Source organism: Polypterus senegalus, chromosome 17 (genome assembly GCF_016835505.1).
Source record: "Polypterus senegalus isolate Bchr_013 chromosome 17, ASM1683550v1, whole genome shotgun sequence".
In the NCBI taxonomy this organism is placed as follows: domain Eukaryota; kingdom Metazoa; phylum Chordata; class Cladistia; order Polypteriformes; family Polypteridae; genus Polypterus; species Polypterus senegalus.
Window position 1 is genome coordinate 43,121,922 of NC_053170.1, and position 22,232 is coordinate 43,144,153.

The 22,232-nt window shown below is 36.6% G+C and overlaps 1 protein-coding gene across 1 annotated transcript in view; it reads right to left on the minus strand.

Moving 5' to 3' along the window:
* LOC120517506 (ephrin type-A receptor 7-like) overlaps window positions 1-22,232 on the minus strand; it is a 607,868-nt gene that overhangs the window by 113,739 nt on the left and 471,897 nt on the right. Inside the window, exon 6 of the mRNA XM_039739879.1 lies at window positions 13,827-13,989. Within this exon, the coding sequence (XP_039595813.1) occupies window positions 13,827-13,989 (163 nt within the window). The remainder of the gene's footprint in view (window positions 1-13,826; window positions 13,990-22,232) is intronic.

The following is a 22,232-nucleotide window of genomic DNA, read 5'->3' on the forward strand; positions in this document are numbered from 1 at the left end:
CATCCACTAAAGAGTATTGTCTCCAGACAGAGGAGCAGCTTCAGCGACAGACTGCTGTCACTGTCCTGCTCCACTTACAGACTGAGGAGATCGTTCCTCCCCCCACACTATGCAACTCTTCAATTCCACACTATGCAACTCTTCAATTCCACCCGAGGGGGTAAACGTTAACATTATACAAAGTTATTGTTTGTTTTACCTGCATTTTTATCACTCTTTAATTTAATATTGTTTTTTATCAGTATGCTGCTGCTGGGGTATGTGAATTTCCCCTTGTGATTAATAAAGTATCTATCTATCTATCTAATAATATGATTTACTACAATTTTTTCTGATATGCCATCTGTTGGATTGACAAATGTAATCCATATGTCTCTATTATATGTCATTTGGTAAGGGACTCATAAAAGCAGTCCTAATGTTTGTAAGACACATTCTGTTGGAATGAGAAAAGCAATGAATTGTACTGCTACAAATGTTTATGATGCACCATCTAATGCAGGGGTCTCCAACACATTGCTCACGAGCAACCCCTTTCCAAGTAGGTCGCCAAAGTGTTAATGAATCCTACATAAATTTGAAAACTTGATTAGTCAAATTAGGGGTGGGCGATCTTTCCAAAAAATCATATCACGATCCTTTTAATACAAAATCATGATCCACAATCTGAATTGCAATCTATCTTTTCAATGTGGAATACACTTAAGAGAATATCTGGACTCAAACTCATCAACACCTAAGTATTACTTTATTTTAAATGTCAGACAAAGTTGAATTCAATTGTTCTCTCGTTCACTAGGTAAGCAGAGCTAAGGTACACACCACGAAGCTGGTGAGTGAGTGAGGAAGGCCCCTCCCCTCGGCCCGCTGCGCAAATAATTCGGTACCGCAAGCGAACTATGATACATAGCGAAATGAGAGAAGTCGTAAAATCAACCGGAATGTTCAAGCAGATTATAGAAATAACCTGATCTAAATCCGTTAGTTCTCTCGTAAAAAGCGGACAGACATACACACAGACAGACATTGGATTTTATATATGATATACAGTCGATTCCGGTTAATTGGACCACCGGTTAATCGGACCAGCCGCTTATTCGGACCGAATCCTAAAGAACCGAAACAGATCATATTACATAAGCCTAATATTGTTCGCTTATTTGGACCAAAACTCCGTTTAATCGGACCAAAGAACGTGACAGAGAATAAGAAAAAGAAGCCACAAGTCACCTGCAGAAAGCAGATGTAAGCGTAAAGCGGAAGACCAGGAAAGTGATGATGATGACCCTAATGAGTTAGTGCAAGTGACAACACATGATGCCAGGAAATGCATTGAAACTTTGCACCGCTATTTCATGCAGGAGGGAAATGAAGGCAGTCCCATTGATGTGTTAGATGTTTGTGGTGATTTTGTTCAAGTGCAGTACGTCAACAGAATGCGTCAGATCATACTAGACAAGTTCTTCAGACGTTGACTGGAATTTGGTAATGTAACCTTTTTTATTGTGCTTCGCATGCTGAGTGTCATGTAGATTGTTTAGAAGAATTTGTAGATTTCTTTTTCAATAAACAAAGTTGTAAGCAACCGTACATGTACATATATGTATTTCTTGTTTGTACGTTCACCATACACGTGTGCAGCACAATAAAAGTCATAATGACATTTTAATATGTTACTTATAGCAAATCCCGTCTTGGTTGCACATGTATAGGGCATGTTCGTGTAATCGGACCAGCCGGTTATTAGGACCAAAATGATCGCGTCCCAATGTGGTCCGATTAACTGGAATCGACTGTATTACTGTAGTAAACCTTCAAAATAATGTGCAGTTAAAGTCTCAACAGCATTCTCAGCATTTCTGGAGCTTAGTAGAGCCAGATAACTATAAGAATCTTCAACAAGCAGCTCTAAAAATGCCAGTTTTCTTTGGGTCTACATACTTCTGTGAGTCTGCCTTTTCTGACATGAATGTCATGAAATAAAAGTTCAGAACAAGACTGACAGATGAACATTTAAATGACTCCATAAGAGTGAACCTAAGTGGCTACACTCCACCATACACTTGCCTCTCTTGTTGGCTCCATGTAGTGCCAGTCATCTGACTAACTAAAAAACACATCACACATGCAACTGGACGTGTGAATACTCTTGTGAAGTGGAACAGTGACATGTAACAAAATGACAAATGAATAAGCATTATATCTGTGTATTTGGAATTGCATTGTTTTGTTTTGACAGCATTCATGACTGAGATACACAAGGATTTAAGATGGAAAAACAACAATGCAAGAACAGAGCTGCCTGGAAGACTGAACATCTAGCACTACCGGGTTATAGGGAGTGGATTGCCTCATCATGATTTGCTTTTGCCTTGGCATGTAAGATTATAGAGTATTAATACTTTGAATACAATATTAAACTGAGTAACTGCCTGCTTCTATGACTTGCATGACTATTTACTTTACTGCCAGCCCCCAACTAAATTAGTTTGGACAGTGAATGTGGGGGACACTCCAATGGAATTAATACAGTTAACCATATAGACTAAAGTGTGGAGTTTATAGAATTGATACAGTAGAATGCTATGGAATAAAATGAGGGCTCTATACCCCAAGTGCTGTTAAAGGACACAGTAAAACAGAGTTAGACATTACACTGTGGGTCCCCAGTAAAAAGGCTCTTTGGAGGTAGGAGGAGATGCATTCTCAGGAGAGGTGTCTCCCCTTTCCATGAAAAACACCATCTAAGATAATTTTCCTTTTGTTTTATTTATACACACATAAGAATTACTGTAAACCAGTGAAAATTAGATAAATGTTAACAACAATGGATTTAACTGCAGGTGGCACAGTGAGAAGATCAGGGTTCAATCCTAGGTCCTTCCTGCATGGAGTTTGCATTTTCTCCCCGTGACAGCATGTGTTTGCACCCGGCCCAAAGACATGCAGGCGTTGTGGATTGGTGAGACTAAATTGGTAAGCGTGTGTGTGTGTGTTTACCTTGTGATGGGTTTGTTTATGCCTTGTGCCCTATGCTTGCTGGGTTGGGGTCCAGCTCCACTGCAACCCTGTTACAGATTAACCAGGCTTAGAAAATGGTGTGGTATGGATGTAACTGAGGCTTAATAACCTGATACGGGATGAAAAGAGTCTTCATTACAGAAAAATATAGGTCAAAACTTAAAAAAATAAATAAAATCAGAGAAATTAGGATTTTTTAAATAACTAAACCAATTAGTATATGATGAAAAATCACCGAATAAAATTCTATTAAGATAATAGCTCTGAATAATCAATTTTTACTGCACCTGGCTAAAAAATAAAGTAACAATCCATTATAATTAGTATGTCTTTGGATAAAGAAAGTTTGAAATGAATACAAGGATATTCATTTAAAACCTGATCATTACAACTTGTAAAATATATAATGGGTTACAACAATACTTAAAGAATGGTGAACAGGATAATTAGCCACAACAGTAAGGAATGCTTAAAAAATCAACATTAAAAGGTAATAATTGGAAATTTAGTAATGATCTTTAAAGTCTCCTGTATAAAGACTTGTGCCAAATAAATACTACTTCTCTTATTTTTACTACTACTAATAATAATATTAATATTAATAATGCTATTAATGATAAAACTGACATGAAAAGAGTGATTTGTCAAGAGCTACAAAATAAGTGGAGCCTGATAATGTCCCTTATGAGCCCTTGTCACTCGCCATCACATAAATGAATGACTTACTAGTGGACTGTATTGTATCACTGTGTGCAGAATACCTAAAAAGTGAATGGACATGAGAGAATCTAGAAGTGCTGGATGAAAGACCATCACTGCTCAGATCGTATCACATTAAACTTTTGCAGCTCAGGAATTAACATTTAGATTTTTCACAGCAAGTTACCTTCAGAGACTTCATTTTAAAAATGTACCCTGCTACTAAATTGCATAGCATGCAAATGGCATTTCTCTGCCTATTATGCTTTCTGCACCTTGAAAAGAATATCAAATTTAGACTTGATATTATTTCATACAAATTTTTAACAGACGTGTTCCATGTAACCATATCTTGCACATTCAGCTAATTTTAAGTTCTTATAAACTGAAACTTTAAAAATAATTTAGGATAGCATCTTACTTTGAGTCTGTCAAGGTGAAATTTCAAATACCTTCCACACTTACTCCATGAAAACCTTTCTGAAATGTGTTTTATATAACTATATTACTTAAATATATATAATATATATATTTGTTCAAGTTACAAAATAAAAAAAACATATTATATTGCTGTAATGTGCTGTATGAATTAATTAGAAATTTTGTAATAGAATGTGCAATTTTTCCAGTTAGACACTCACAAAAAGAGGTTTCCATTGTTATGACATTTTCTGTAATTACAGTTATATGTAATTACAGCAGCTTTAAATTTAATCTGAGCATATAGTAATTGCATTATTATAACATAATAGATCATTCACTTCTTAAAGTTTCATTACACAGATAGCAATGGTTTTGAATATGGTTCACTCTGGGCAATTATTTTGATTGTCAGTTTTACTTCAAAAGACCCCTTCATCAGTAAGCATTTTCGATTGCTCATTTAATAATAAACAATAATTCTTTGCATTTATATAGCACTTTTCTCACTACTCAGAGCGCTCAGCAATTGCAGATTATGGGCTTTACCCAAGGGCCCAACAGACCAGAGTCCTTTTTGGCATTTACGGGATTCGAACTGGCAACCTTCCGATTGCCAGTGCAGATCCTTATCCTCATTTAGGGATGGCAGTGCACTCAGGTAAGTGCTGACTAATAATAGGCCAGCCTTTGAGTTGTTTATTGATTGTATCACCACGTAAGTATAGGTGACTTTTCAAGCTATTTGAATTTGCAATTTCTTTCTTCCTGTTTCCCATTAATGTATGAGTTGCCGTTGTTTTCTAAGAGGTTAATTGTAATCGGGCAGATGTTTATTTCAGAATTTAATTCTGAGTTTTGCATTGTTATATGTTTGGTTTCAACTACACAAACAATACTGCGAAGATAAGTTCTGGCCCTTGTGACCCTATATTGGAATGCACATGGTAGAAGGTTCAAGAACATTTCAGACAGCATTAGATTAAGTGAGAGGTTAAGCATCAAACTAAAAGAAGTGGGAGTTCAATTTGTGGTTTGTAGATGGGTGCAAAATTGCCTCAGTCACTGGAGGCAATGGGTGATGTTGTGAGAAACCTTATTAGAATTGGATAATATTAAGAGTAGTGTTCCACAGGGGTCAGTACTAGCGTCATTGCTATTTTTAACATATATTAATGACTTGGATAGGAATATAAGAAACAAGCTGCTTAAATTTGCAGATGATACCAAGCTAGGTGGATTGTCAGGTAATCTTGAATCATTACAGAGGGACTTAGACAGCATACAGGCTTGGGCAGATTTGCAGCAGATGAAATTTAATGTAAGTAAATGTAAAGTGTTATATGTAGGTAGTATATGTAGGTTTTAATACACAACGGGAGACCCGAAAATCAAAAGTTAATCTTATGAGAAGGATTCAGGAGTCGTAGTGGACTCTACACTATCAACTTCCAGACAGTGTTCAGAAGTTATTACGATTGCTAACAGAATGTGTAGAGTACAAGTCCAAGGAGGCTATGCTCAAGCTTTATAATGCACTGGTGAGGCCTCACCTGGAGTTCTGTGTGCAATTTTGGTCTCCAGGCTACAAAAAGGACACAGCAATGCTAGAACAAGTCCAGAGAAGAACGACTAGGCTGTTTCCAGGGCTAAAGATAATGACTTATAAGGAAGGATTAAAAGATCTGAGCCTTTTCAGTTAAAGCAAAAGGAGATTAAGAGGAGACACGATTGAAGTCTTTAAAATTATGAAGGGAATTAGTACAGTGGATTGAGACTTATTAAAAGGAGTTGTCAAAGAACACAGGGCCACAGTTGGAAATCTGTTAACATCAAATATTACAGATTTTCTTTACAATGAGTACCACAGACACATGGAATGATATATTAAGTAGTGGGATAGACAGTAGCACTTTAGGGACTTTTAAACCTAAACTTACTTTAGAAGAATTAAATGGATAGGACTGAAGAGCTCTGTTGGGCTGAATGGTCGTTTCTCGTCTAGATTGTTCTAATAGACTGTAAATGATCAAGATTTGCTGCATGCACTACTTTGCTGCTAAACTATGACACTCCATTGGTACAAGCGGTATAGGTAAGGATGCACAAGAGCAACATAAACATAGGGTTACCAGCATCCAGTCTCTCTCTTTCTCTTCTCACACAGAGTCCATCCAGATCAGAGACCTGTCAGCTCATAAATGCAACACAAGATTTAAAAAGGACCACTTGATATCTAGGCATATAGGCTGTCCAGATTTATAGCAAGGAGAGCTGATGTCTATCCAGGTCATAATAGGTGTTTATCATGCCCACTTCATTTTGCTTTATTCTGGGTACATTGCAAATTGAAATCTATATAATGTTATTATTGAATACATGTTTTAAACCTCTTCTCTGCTTACTGCCTGGGAATTAGAGGTTTAAATGAACAAGTCAAGTTATCAGTGTAGTCAAGTCTGACAGTGACCACAAGTGGAGGTGTACAATGCAGTTGCATTGCCACAACAAGCTGGTGTGTTTATATACAAAGAACAAGGGTGAAACTGTTTGGGATATATCAACATAGTAAAGGGTCCTGAAGTGAGGAGGGAGTCATAAACAGATCTTACCACAATAAAATACTAAGTGATTTGAAAACTGTAGAGGGAAAAGTGCTGTATAGATTAAATGCATAGAAATCTACGAAATCGTAGGGACTACCTCACATTTATCCTAGTGTACACAAATCTTTTTGTGATGTTTTAATTTTTTTTATCTGCTAGTGAAAAACATCCAGCCTATCCCAACTCTATAGTTAGACTACAGATTAAAATAGTGAAAAGGCTTTTTTTTTCTTTTTCTTTCCAGGTAAAGATGAAAATATGTCAATGCATATACTGTATGAATATGATATGTATTACATACAAACAAAATTAAAGTTTAAGTTTTATTATATATTCCCCCACAACTTTTGAACACGATGTACGATATAATAAATCACTAAGATCTGTGTGTTCAGTTGCACAGAGCAATCTGATTAATCAGTTTGACTTTGGTCATGCAAGGAAAGAGAAAGAGCAAGTGTGAGACCTACGAAGAGGAGTTAAGGCATAAGAAGCATGCTGGGAGAGTCCACTTCAAAGACAGCAGGTATAAAACTGGAAAGGAAGTGAGAAATGCACTTCAAATGTAATGACAGAGTCTAATAAGCAGATTTCATGGGAACACTCTAGAGAAAAGGAGCGCCAGTGAAGAGAGGTTCAGGCACAATGTGAATACAGAAGAAAGGCACTGAAGAGTTAGCAATACTTTTAATTTATTCTATTACCTATCTTCAACAGGTACTGAAGCTAGTTATATTATAAACAGCAAGTCAGAAATAGTTGAAATACTTCTATAGCACAGGTGATTAACACAGGAGTCCCCCTGTAATCACCATGATTTGGCTACAATAATACTTTGTGCTCATAGGTTATATTCATTCTTCTTACACATCTCTTCTACGCACCTACAAGTTCACATGTTCAAAATCTGCTTTTGTGTCTTTCTCTACAATTCAGTTCATCAGTTTCAGGGAAAACTACAGAAATCTGAAAAGTGATTTCAGTATGATTTGACATTGTTAAGAGAACCAAAATAAAGACCAGGCTATGGGAGCAAGCAGGTCACTTGAGAACTTTGGTTAGCCTTTCTCCATGATATAAACCAATCATAGCTACTTTACTTCTCAAAACAAATAATGGCACACAGGGCTATGGAACATATTCTTTGAATACACACATTTGAACATGTCAGGTTAAGCTACCTTGCTATTCTATTTTTTTTTCCCCTTAACTTTACTGTTTTTTAAATTGTATTTTCTATTTAATAACAAACAGATGAATTAAGAACTACACATGCCTAGGTGCACTACGCAATACTTTCAGGACACAGAGATTTTGCAGCAAAAATTGGTACATTAAATGTGATCTTAAAAAATGCCTGTAGTTCTTTTCTAGAAAGAACATAGTTGTTCATCAGATGGAAGAAGAGCGAAAAGAAGACAGGAAAAGCATGATGAGTGAGATAGAATCTTTATGTTTTAGTTTGTAATTGTTTTGACTACCAAATGTTTTCAATGCAATTATAGGACTTTGCTTTGGTATACAAGTTAATCATAATTTGAGATGAGCGTCACAATAGCGGTGTCATCAGTAAACATGATCGTTGTAGCAGAATCCGCCTGTGAAATGCCTTCACTTGTGGTAAAAGGCTGAGGGCTAGAGATGGTGACTTTCAGTTTATTACATCCCTCCTCTTAGAAGGAAAATCCAGTAACTAATTGATATAATATTTATTAGTTTATTAAAGGGAACATTAGTTCTAAAAAAGAATAGCACTATGTAAAGAAGATGTTCACAGAAATGCTAGACAGTCTTAATTTTAAAGAATTTTAAAAATCTCCAGAAAAACTGCAACTTCCATTTGTTCTGCCAAATGATTGAAATGACAGGCCATAAGAGCTGAGAAAAAAGACAATAATGCTTTAGGTTAGGTACTGCAAAAATGCATCTATTACCATATTATGCTTTGCAACAAGACCTTACCAAAGGCTTCTTTTGCTCCTACTAACATTTACAAAGCATCAGTAAAGTGGTTCTTCACCTTTGTGCAATGTGGCATATTGACCTGCTGGTAAAATAACTGTAAGTATGAAGGATTCACAGGTCTTATACTCAAATATGCAATATCAAAAGAAACATGTCTCAGCTAAGCCACTTCAGACCACTCCAAAGAGAGGTTATTTTAGTAGGCCATATTGCAGAGATGAATAACTTCACTTTGGAATGGTCTGAGGTAGCTGAGATATTTTTCTCTTGATATTGGATATTTGAGTATAAGACCTGTGAATCTTTCATATTTACAATTTATTTAACCAGCATGTCAAACGTCCACACTGTACACAGGTGATTGACCACTTATTTGATGCTTTATCAGTGTCATTAAGACCAAAAGAAGTGTTACTGTCTTGTTACATAAGAATAAATGAGTTATAGGTATATTTTTGCAGTACCTAAACTTAAGTGTTGCCAAAAACACCCAGAAAATAAAACAAATGCCAAAAAATGTAGATATAGGGGAGATTGCAAAATGCAGCACCTAAACCCAAAATACTAACCAACTTTGTTGCAAAAAAATTTTAAACACTTAAAACTACACCAATAAGTGATCACAAAGATTTAGATTAGATTAGATGTATTTTATTAATCCCCAAGAGAAAATTCAAATACGCCCCACAAAAAAATAAACTCCACAAAAAACGACTCAAAGTACAAAATAAGAAAATAGAATAAAAACTGAAGTGTGTACTAACTTCTGGCTGGACCTAAGGAAGGGAAATTAGGAAGAAGCATTGAAGTGCTTAATGGAAGCCCAGAGGCACATCTTATTACACTGTGGAGGTATGAGACTTGGGTTAAAAGGACTCCAAAAAATTACCCACTGGAAGGAATGGGAAAAAGGGTTCATCCAATTTTGTCACCATTCTCTTCTCCACAACGGCCTCCAGAATGTCTAGAGTCAATCTTGACTTTAGTGATTGGTTTGTGCAGGGATTTTGCAACACCTGTGCTCCAGCTGTGATCCCGACAGTGCACAACACAGAAGAACAGACTGACTACAATGGACTGGTAAAACACAATAAACAACTTGAGTCTCCTCAGGAAGTTCAGTCTACTCTGGTCCATCATATACAGCACTGCTGTCTTGTCAGATTCACAGTTCAGCAACGTTGTTGGATATACACAATGCTGGACAACCCAGAAGAGCACAACACTGACCTCTGTATCATTAAAGTAATGACGTCATTGCCCCCGACTTTTGAATGTCACATGTTAGGAACCAGCAGTTTGGCCAATCACAACAGGGTTCACAGAGCCTTAAAAAAGTGGTGGCATGTAACATCAAAATTATAATGTGAAAAAACAACTATTACAAAACCTAAAACACAAAGTCCATAATTGTTACCAGCATGATTGAAGTCTTTAGAATATCATCAATAATTGAAACAAAATGTTACATAAAAAGCCCCAGAGATATAACACCACTGCGCTTTTTGGTTTCTGTCCAAATGCATGTCAGGCTCGAGTTCAGCAGTCAACAATTCAATGCACATCAGCGAATGCCTTTAGAACAAGCATTACCGCACTCATCTACAAGCCACTCAAATGAAAGGGATAAAAACATCTGCAAAAGAAGAAGCAAGCTGACTGCCACAGAATTTCATTGTTTTGTTTGGGAAAATGGAGTGGCTCTTTTTTGTGTGTTTCATTGAACATATATTTTTCTCTTTTTGTGTGGGTTTATTTTTATATCTCTCAATAAACAAATTCGCATTCCAACTTCTAGCAATTGATAATAAACTCTGTGGGTGATAATTGATGGGCTGAAGACTGAAAAAGGTTTCTTGGTGTAGTCAATCCAACCCAATCAAAAACACAAGAAAAGACAATCGGCTAGTGAATAATGCGTGTCCGTCTGTATTCTTCTGTCTGGCTATTTACTAGTGAGAAACAAAAGCTCTCAAAACAAAAAGAAAGCTAAATTCCACATCCAGTACACAAACGCAGGGTTATGTGTAAGCTAAGAATGTGTAAACTAAAACGGTATGAAAAATGCAATCTTTATAGTTGTTTGGAAGTGATACTGGCTCACATTTAAAAAGTTTTTTGCTATCAATGATCATTTAAATTGTAAAAGTGAGAAGTTACGCCAAATAATAAAAAATGAATAGTTTTGTTAACTGTTTGGTCACCAACCCTACTTGCAGCATCTAAAGTTCATTATTTGGTAGCATGCATTAACATGCATTTAAACAATTAAATAAAGAATAGATTATCAAATCTACTTGTCCTTAAAGTAAAGCAGATTACAGTGAGAAAACATATTTAATCCATGAACATGGGGAAACAATTTCAGTAATAATTAAGCTAATATAAGATGTGTGTTTTTAAATACAGTTTCTGAATGTAATGATTGCTTTCCCGTAATTATGTTGATTCACTGTGTGAAATTATTTCCATGCTGCTAATGATCAGATGCGTCTTTTAAGTAGATGGCTAATAAAATGCATTGGCAATTAAATTAAGTCATAAAAAGAATATTCCCTGAACTTTGAACTAATTTCATTTGAAAATATGAGGTGCAGAATTTTTCATAGCGGCCTCACAATTGAAACCCTTTTTTCTTGACTAGCTGGCTACCTGCAGAGAACTCCTGCTAACACCGCAACCTTTGTCGTTGCTTATGACCAAATTTGAAAGTTGTAAGGTGTCATTCCATAAGCCAACCATAATTACTCATTGTGTAAAGCTGAAACAACAGAATATGAAAAACCTAACAATAAAAGAGGTTCAATGGAAACATCTGCTGTGCTGTAAAACTTTTGTAATAATATTAACACATATTGCATCCATGTGTTATTTCCTGAATGATAGGATTTGGTTGCAAAGATAAACTTAATGCATAGAAATACTTATTAACATATGGGTGACATGGTGGTGTTGCAGTGGGTTATGCTGCCACCCCGTGCTCCCAGCCTCATGGGTTTCAATTCAGTGTCTATATGGTAAGTGTGTGAACTGTTGTTTTTCCTCTGTGTACTGCCTTTCACAAGTTGATTGGCTATTCGAAATTGGCGCCCGTGTGAGTGATCCTGTAACAGACTGGTACCCTGTCCAGTGCTATCTTATGCCATGTGGCCAGTGTTGCTGCAATAATTACTGGTAACCCTGAATTGGACGGAGCAGGTGTGAGAATAATATGATATGTTATAATATGAAAGAATAAACCTTTTAGTAAAAGTAATGAAAGCCACCAAAAGCTCAGACTCTTTAGTTAATTTAGAATGATATATTGAATGGAATGAGACAACCACACTGGATTCAAATCCAGGAAGCTGGATCTGAGAAGCAGCAGCATTTATTAATTTAAATCTGTTGATTTTATCATTCACGTTTCAATGAACGAGACACAAAATAATCAAGGAGATCTAGAGTATGTGTATAGTAAGAAGTAGACTCTCACATATACTGAAACATCAAAAAGGTCATCAGAAGCCCTGGGCTTGTTTAACTTAAGGGCAGTATTCAAAAATTATTTTCAAATTCTGAAAGCAAATCTCTGAACCATTCACCTTCTCAGATATTTGATTTTTGGAAATTTTAGGTAAAATAAGACAATCCTTTCCCACTTAGATTTAGAGAGGGAATTGAGCTTTTACTGCTGACAAGCAAGCAGTGTAGCATAAGATATTGCAATCTATTTTTGATTGTATATGTTTGCCATTTTTGAACAGTTGTTTAAGCATTTTTTCTCTGGTTATTGGTTATTTCCCATTATGTTTTTTTGAGGCACTGAATCTAATTTTTGAATATTTTATCATTTTAGAATTTCTTTTCACTTACTTCAAAATCTTTGTGTGGTATTCATCACCATTTAGTTTTTTTCTGGAGTGCTGTTATTTTGAGTCGCCATTGTCATGATGTGACAATGCTTCCTATGGAGTGCACTCTCAGAAATGACATACTTGACGTCATTAGTACGACACTGTAAGAATCAATACCATGGATGCTTCTCCATTTAGTTTGTTGCTGTTCTGTGTTAGTTAGGGACTATTAAATACGGCGCTATGACTGCTAAGTAGCCTGGTAGATTATAGGGAAGACAGTCAGAGAGAAAGCCACTGCTTTCACTCACATTTAGCTCAAAATTTGAAAGAACAAATTTCAAACCACTATAACTACACTTTTCTATTCTACATCTTGATAGTGCTTTGAAGGAAATATAAGTCTAAGTAGTTGTTTATTGTTAAGATTTCATTGTTGATGCTACAGCTAAAGGAAACCGTATTCTTTGAATATATTTCCAAAAAATGTTGGCACGTGATTCTCAAAACCACATACTCCAAGGCAGAGTGATGCGGACCATAGCATACCCACCAACTCTCTCACACACACAGAATCAGTTTAAACTATCAAATAACCTAATCCACATTCCTGTGAGAAGGTAAGAAGAATCCCAGAATACCCAGAGGCAAACGTTCACAGACAATGGACCAGGGTGCTGGATTTATGCACTAAGCACTGCGTTGCTGTGCCACTACAGACATTGTACAAGAATGTTTAAAGTTGTTACAGCTTATCCTCCACTGATCTTCTTCATCATATTAGCATACGCAGTTCTATACTGCATCCTAAACATTAGGATGGATATTGGATTGAACTTTCAAAATATTAATTTTTATAAAATTCACACAAACATATTGTTTCACAATATATCTTAGTACAAGGCTTTTAGATCTCTCTCTCTCTCTCTCTCTTTACATTATCAACAAACTGAGCACCCACTTTGAATCTTATGTATTATTACTGTTATTGTTACATTTTTAGTTATCTTGATTGTTTCCCACGCAAATAGTTGTATGTAACATAAACAATTATCATCAACTCCAACACTGCTATAAGAATTACAGTGCATTTCTAAATGTCTCATGAATAATTTCTAAAAAAAAATTCAAGGTGGTTATTAACTGTGAATTTTAAACAATGGGTAACATCAACTTAATGGTACATACCTAAAAATGGAATTCACAGTTCATAAAGTTCCTTTGTATATTTAGCATGCATAATATTAACATACTGAAAGCCATACATGAAGAGACTTACATTCTCCAAGTGTTTCTACTTCTAAAGGAAGGCCATACATCCCATGGTCTTTGGAAGAAATAGCCCTGATCTGAAATATGTAGACTGTCCTTGGTTTCAGATTACCGATGGTCACTGTTGTTGAGGCTGTTTTAACTGTTGAGTAAGTTTGATCCACCTGGTTCTAAAGAAACAAATCAAAATATTAATTAAAGTGTAGATTGGCACATTAGGCAATCTACTTGCAAATACTATTTGAATTAACCCAGTATACTTAAAATGATAGTGTCTTACATGCACATTTTAATCTTAACAGTATGTTAAAAGTCTTGAAGGGTTTTAAATTTTATTGCTATTCAACGTTGATTCACACTCGATTTAAGTTGGCTTTTTTACACTGACAAACAGAAAAAGACCCTTTAATGTCAAAGTGAAAACAGATCTTTGCCAAGTGATTGATCTATCTATCTATCTATCTATCTATCTATCTATCTATCTATCTATTTGTCTGTCTGTCCGTCTGTCTGTCTGTCTGTCTATTTATAAATAGTAGCTGAAGACATCCTGCTGATACCAATGATAAAGAAAGGGATCCATTAGAAGAATGAATGCTCTGTATGTGTTCCATGGAAGAGCATTAGACACGGGGAAACAAACATAAATCTAAAAAAAAGGTGGCTTTGGTGGAAACTATGCAATGTTAACTGGTACCTGGCCTTGTGACTATGGAGAGGGAGACTAGAAGAGTCTGCACCTTGTGGCCAGTACCAGGCCATAGAAAAGAAGGGATGTGACTAAGCCATTCCTCAGACAGTGCAGACAGCTTGGATCCCTTTCATGGCAATGGAAGACTCTGGAATACAAGGATACTACCAGGAGCCACTTGAAAGATTTCCAGCCTGGTGTTATTGGAGCAAAGGGAACACTGTCCCAACTTCAGAAGTAACACCAGCAAGGAACTTAAAGTTGACTGACAGTGGGTGCCTTTTGAGCAAGGAGTCAGAAATATATAGCAACCTATCAATTGGTGGGAGGAAGAGGGCTAACCATAAGAGAGTGATATGGTATATAAAGGGTATATCTGGTGCTTAATATAGAAGAAACAGAGTCAATTGGGACAGACACCTCAAGGTTGCTAGAAGAGTAGCTTATATAGGCAGGCCCAAAACACAGTTATATCTCTCATTTGGATCAAATGAAGTTTCTCTGATGTTGTCTTTAATTAGTTGTGTTAGTGAATTAAAGGAGTGGATGGATGAGAACTACTTGTCAGATAAACACAGATAAAACAGAGATGTTAACTGTTGGAGGGAATGACACTGATCACAACAGTATTCTGTCCATGCTCAGTTGGAATCCCCATTAATTTTACTGAATCAGCCCGCAATCTAGGAGTTTTCTTTGACTCTAGCAGGTCATTTAAAGCACACAATACAAAGTTGTCCAAATCATATTTCTTCCATCTTAAAAATGTTGGTAAATTAAGGCGCTTTCTAAATAAACAGGGTTCTGAGAAATGAATTCCTGTATTTATTTCTAGTAGGATTGACTACTGCAATGCGGTGTTCACTGGCTGTTCAAACTGTTCTTTATACAGCCTCCAGTTAATCCAAAATGCAGCTGCAAGAATTATTACAAGAACAAGAAAATATGAACACATAACTCCAGTTCTTAAATCCTTACACTGGCTCCCGGTTAAGTTTAGGGCAGATTTCAAAATCCTTTAACATATAAAGCATTAAATGATCAAAGTCCGGCTTACTTGTCTGAACTTATCATGACTTACAAACCTGAGCGCACATTAAGATCTCAAGATGCCAGTCTGCTTATGATTCCAAGGATTAATAACAATGGGAGTTCGAGCTTTTAGTTACAGGGCCCCCAAACTGTGGAATGGCCTGCCTGCTACTATAAGAGATGCCCCTTCAGTTTCAGCTTTTAAATCCCGGCTGAAGACTCACTACTTCAGTTTAGCATATCCTGACTAGAGCTGCTGATTAACTGTACAGACTGCATCTCTGTTGTTAGTCATTAGCACTAAAACATAAGTAACATGATAGTTATAATTGAAAACTAACCCTCACCTGTTCTGTTTCTCTTCTAGGTACTCAAATGTGGCAATTGGTGCCACAGCCCACCTGCCAAGTTGTTTTGCCTGCCTAAGGTAAAGTCATCCCTGATGGAGGATCACAGGAATCGTGGGAAAGAGGGGTCCTTTCATCAGATTAGTACTATTTCAGCTGTGGAATGGCCAAATGGGGGAGGCAGCTTGATGAATGAGGTCTCCAGGACTCTAAACCAATCCAAATTATATTATGTGATATAATCTAATGTGAAATTCTACTCCATACTTCTCAAATTTTTATTTTTATGCTGTATTGAGGATTACTTGTGTTCTATATTGTGTATTGTATTGTCCCACTTCTTTTTGACTCCCACTGCACACCCAACCTACCTGGAAAGGGGTCTCTCTTTGAATTGCCTTTCCCAAGATTTCTTCTATTTTTTTTCCCTACAAGGGTTTTTTTGGGAGTTTTTTTTTTGTTGTTTTCTTAGAGAGTCAAGGCTGGGGGGCTTTCACGAGGGAGGGCCTGTTAAAGCCCATTGCGGCACTTCTTGTGTGAGTTTGGGCTATACAAAAAATTAATTGTATTGTATTGTATTATGGTATTCATGATTTTTCCTCATTATTTCATATTATTATTTACTCCTTGTTCATTCTTTTCATTATTATTTAGTAATACTTAGTATTAAACGTTTGTTGGTATTTAGGCCTCCTTGGGGTTTGAGTTTGGCTAGGGGGTTCATACATTTTTTACAGGTTTTGTTGTTTATGTACTTTCCCCCAATATAATACAAATACAGTTCATAGCTGTAATGTACAAAAAAACAGAATGTATTTAAGGTGAAAATCCTACACTTTTTTCCCATTCAGTTTTTACTTGAAATCATTTGTTTTCTAACTGAAACAAAAAGGTAAAAGATAATGCTTGTCATACTGATGAGATGTTTACAAAAAAAAAGAAGAAAAAAGCTTTCTCGAAAAAACAACAGTAGCACAAATGCTAACAGTTACCTTCAGCTTCATTCTGTTAATAACGTGAAATTATAATGTCATGTCATTAAATGCGCTATGCAGAATTCTGTCTTCATTTTGAAAAAAATAAAAAGAGGAGCTAAAGGCATTGCTATGGTAGTGACCCAGTGTTACAATAAACAATCTACCTGAAGGACTGTAAAATGCTCCAGACTAATGAGAATCGCAGGTCTTTTTGTTCCTTGGCACCTAAGGATCAGTTCCCTTCGCCCTGCCTCCTTTCATACATTTCTTTTGACAAGTGCATAATAAGCTTGCATGCAAAATGTCAAACTTGACTTTTGCTCCTAACTGGACATGCAGAGCAAAGGAAATGACTTGCCACATACCACTAATTTTAAGTTCTTCTTTTTCTGAATTTGCAACACCAATATTGCATGTTTGTCTTTTATTGCTTTTAAAAGGAGAACATTATCACAAATAGAATTGCATTTCAGCATGTGGAAGTCAAAGCTGTAATTATCAGTGCAAATGATTCTCCCTTGGGAAACATTGCTATGTTAGTTAAGAAACAATGTACTTGATCAAACATTCGTTAAGCTGAAAACACTGACAAAATTAAAAATGTATATCATGAAAATTTTGAATATTAATTAATAACATCAAATTCAGGTAACTGCATTGTCACTTTAAAAAAGAGATAATTAAGTAATAGTTTCTTTTGAAGGGATGCATCTAACTAACAAAAATCCAATTCATGGATAATTGCAGAAAATTAAATGAACAGTATGATATTTTTGCTGCTTTACGTTTGAGGGGGAAAAAAAGCAAAAGTTCACTGAATTTAAATGTCCTGCAGGGAGATATAATGAACTTGCCATTTACTGAACTGCCAGGGGGTAGCCCAGTTGGACAGTGGTTAGCACCTCATATTGAGTTTTCATAGCTTGCCAAGGACAGTACTCTCGTACCCCAAAGATGTGCATGTTAAATGCTATTTCTAATTTCACTCTTAATGAATGAGTGTGGACTTGTACATTGTGATAAACAGCCCGACCACAGACAGACAGACACCAGATGTCGAATGCCATGCACGTTTATTTTGATCAAAAGTTCCACACAACACATGGGCCACGGGCCTCTCCTTCAGTCTCCGTCAGCCACCTTTCCTCTCCTCCCGGGAGCTTTGTCCTGCTCCTGCTCCCGACTCTAGCTCCCTGATTGGAATGAGGCACCCCTTTTATTTCCACCAGGATGTGCACCAGGTGCCTGATGACGTCCTCCCGGCAGCACTTCCTGGTGTGGCGGAAGTGCTGCCCTTGCACCCGGAAGCACCCCGGATGTCACTGGAAGGATCTTCCTCCACCTTCCTAGGTGTGGCGGAAGTGCATGTTTCCTGGGATCCACAACACTCGGGGCACCCCCTGGCAGTGGCCACAGGTCCCAATGGGCTTGAGCCTCCTTGCTCCTTTCATCTGGTCCCCCCAACACCCAGGGTGGTCCTTCCAGGAGTCTCAGCTGGGTCTGACCTCCAGCCTCCTGTGACAACATGCATTAAATTAGATTAGGCTTGATAAGCTTTATTAATCCCATGGGGAAATTCAGATGAATACAGCAGCAGAAACATAATAAAACAAGGATACAGACTCACAGGACAAATAATACAGCCAATCAATCAATAAGTAAATAAATAAAAATGAACTTAGCAAGTACATCATGTGGAAACATTGAATTGGGCAGAAAAGACCCCCAGAGGTGCTTCCTTTCACACTGTGGTGGAATGAGCCTGTAGCTAAGAGTGCTCCAAGAGAGCACCTTCTGGAGGGGATCTTTATGATGGAATCCAATCTTGCCATCATCCTCTTTTCCATAACAGCTTTCAGTATATCCAGGGTTCACCCTGTGATGGAGTAGGCTTTCCTGAGAAGTTTGTTCAGGCATTGTGCTTTGTTTGTGCTCAGGTTGCTTCCCCATGAGGCTGAAGCAGAAAACAACACATTGGCTACTATGGACTGGTAGAATATTCCCTGCAGTTTGCTGTACACATCTAAAGACCCGCATCTCATTAATAAGGTCTGCTCTAGCCTTTCTTGCACACCACCATTGTGTTGTCAGACTAGTCCATTTTGTTGTTCTTGTGAACCTTATGAGAGACTGATGTCCCATCCTGGCCACTTTCCTATGAATGATTATTCATGCCAACATTAAATGAAATGCAATGTGTTAACTACATTGCGATGTAATACATTTGTACGAGATGCATTTAATTTTTGCAGTTTTACCATATCATAATTAAAAACATTCACATATCATATCCTCTTTACCTGGATACTGAATGACTACTCTAAAGTTTCCACTTTGCAGTAGAAATTCTTTTACTGACATTTCATAAAATTACTCCATAGTCTCTTCTATCTGCCAATTACATCTCTCCATGAAGAACAGACTGTTCAGGAGAAGTAATCTTGCACTATAAAATCAGTAACAGTCTTTGACTCACCTATGGAACAACCTAAACTGAGGTTAGGCAAACAATATTGAGAAGGACCATGAGATGAGAGAAACTCAAAGGTAAAACACAGGCTGACGTCTAAATTAAAAGGTCAGTCCTACCAAAAATACCAAACTCCAACACACAAACCAAAGACTTTATCAAAAAGCGCACAAAGTTGACTCCCTAAAAAGTTTTCTAACTATGTACCACAAACCTCTATTCACAAAACCAAAAACATGGACACAGTGAGCTGCAGTCTGACATCTTCTATAGAATTAAGAACTAATATCACAGTCGTGTTTCTGCCAGTTGTGACGAGCAACTAGTCATGGAAACATAAGATACCAAATGGTGATGCGATGAAAACACTGAAATAATAATGTTAAAACTGAAAATAACAATATAGAATGATCAGAGAAAGGAGCTAACAGAATAATTTTCTCGAGATTTTTTTTTCTTAGATAACAGAATGATTTTCTTGCGATCAAAATGCTTCCCAAAGCATATAGCTTAACGTTTTAAGACTGGACTGTGGCTCTTTAAAGATCTTGTGTATGAAGTGCAATCATGTTTGGACCAAGAGGGCATCTTTCAAAGAAGTGGCAGGAGACTCCGAAGAATGGAACCAAATTACACTTGGCACATGGACAGCTATGATAATCTCACAACGATTTGTCCCAAAAATAATCAGATCGGACCTTGGTACTGAAATCGTGCCTACATTAGCTGTTGCACTTTGACACAAAGTATTGAAAAGCAGACTTGCAACTGATCATCCTACATGATTACAATGCTAGCAAAGCCACATAATGCACATAGGCTTTATATTTGTGTACATACAGTAGGTAGCACACAGGTTTTTATCAGTTGCTATCATTGTTGTTGCCATTTGTTGTCATGTGTTAGTAAGCTGGCCTGAAATAATGGTGAAATTTTGTTTTCTTGAGATCCTGAGAAAACTTTTCTCTTAACTCGAGAAAACAATAAAAAATGATATTGCACTTCTTCAAGAATATTATTCTGTTGGGAAAATAATGCAAAACTATATATTACATGTCCTTTTCAAGGAGAAAAGCGGTCTCTTAAAACAAGGCAGTTGGGCATTTTCCTTTAAAACAGGAGCCAAGATCACACCCAGAATGGTCCCAAAGACATTCTTTATGCAGCAAATCTGAGAGAGCACTCACATACTGTATAAACAGTCTTAGTTCACAATGGCAAATGCTGAAATACATGCAAATGCCTGAGATCATGTGCATAACATTAAGATAATAGTTTAATAGTTAACAATATCACATCCTATACCTTGTATGGATATGAAAAATACTAAAATATATGGAAAGATTACAAGTCTTTGGGATGACATCTTATCATTAAATAGGCAATACTTATATGGATTTAGCAATTAATGAAAGGAGTAAAATATAATATGATCTCATCATCTCCATGGTGGAAAGAGTCTATAAGACTGCAAAGTATAACAGACTAATGTGCTGAGATTAAATCATGAAAATGTACATTACAATATGGTAAGTAAGACTTAACTAAACTAAACAACTAAACTGGTTTTCATGAATCTTGGAACTCTAACCCTAACCCTAACCCTAAAGGAAGCAAGCCCAAAGCAAAGCAAAATTACTTGGGAAACTAGATTTCTCTGACATTTTTTTTCTCCCTTACACAGAAAAAACTGCAGACACTTTCTGAGGGCACAGTTTGCCATTTTACAGATGGCAGCAATGACCATGTGATTATAGCCTTTGGAGTCACATGGACACATGTAGGCAATGCCCTTTAAAGATATGAGCCATCAAAGCAGCTGTTTTAAAATGGCACTCCAAAAACTGCTAAAGAAAAAAAGAATAAAATAACAATTAATGTTATTTTCATTGAATTGTGATAGATGATGCAGGCAAGCAGCTCCTAGAAAGCACAGACCTAATGGGAACATGGCAGGAGGCAGCACTGTGTTAGGCAAAGTTATTTCACAACTCAACATCATGCCAAAACAAAGGGACGCAGTAGAGGTGCGATAACAGATTTCACTTATAGACTGTCTTAATGAGCTGAAAGGCAGCAGGGGTATTCACACCTTTACAATTGTTGAAGACTGACAAAAAAGTACAAAGCAGAATTACTTGTTTATTTCCAGTACATTTGATGAACAAATATGAATGTAAGTTAAGTTACTAAATAATCCTAGAAAATGGCCATTAAACTGGTGATGACAATGTACAGTACTTGAATATTAGTCATTAAATGAAAACTCATAATATAGGTCATGCAATTTTAAATAGTTACAGATGTCATGTTGAGAAGTCACTCATGTGTCTCGCTTGTCAGTGTTAAATGTTGCTTTCTTTAAAGACCAATCACACCTTTGTATTTGTTCAAAAGTTGTTCATGTATTTGTCTGGTTTGAAATAATTTCTGCTGGCCTATATACTTAACATGTTTACGCATCATTTATTTCTGATTGGCTGTTTGTCTTTGCAGTAGCTAATTTAAAGTTGAAATTATTCAACTGTTTTGATGATTTCAGTAGGGTTATTAATGAAAGCTGTTATATATGAGCTAAAGAAAATCCTATGTTTGTTGGATTTTATTCCAACCAATATGTTATTCAAATAATAATACCGCTTCTCTGTTAGGATGTTTAATGCAACATCGTCCATTGTTTGTGGTGCTTATGAACTGGTACAGGTGTTTGGATTTCCAGATTCTCTTGACACTAAACCTCACAAAGGGGCAGCATTGACATATTTGTGTGGAACTTACAATCCATTCAAATAACAATTCCTTGTTTGACGTTTTTTGTATTATATTAGGAAGCGTGGTTAAAGGCAAAATTGCAGGCCTTTTCAAGTTGTGCAGGGCAGGGACATAAAGAATAAGG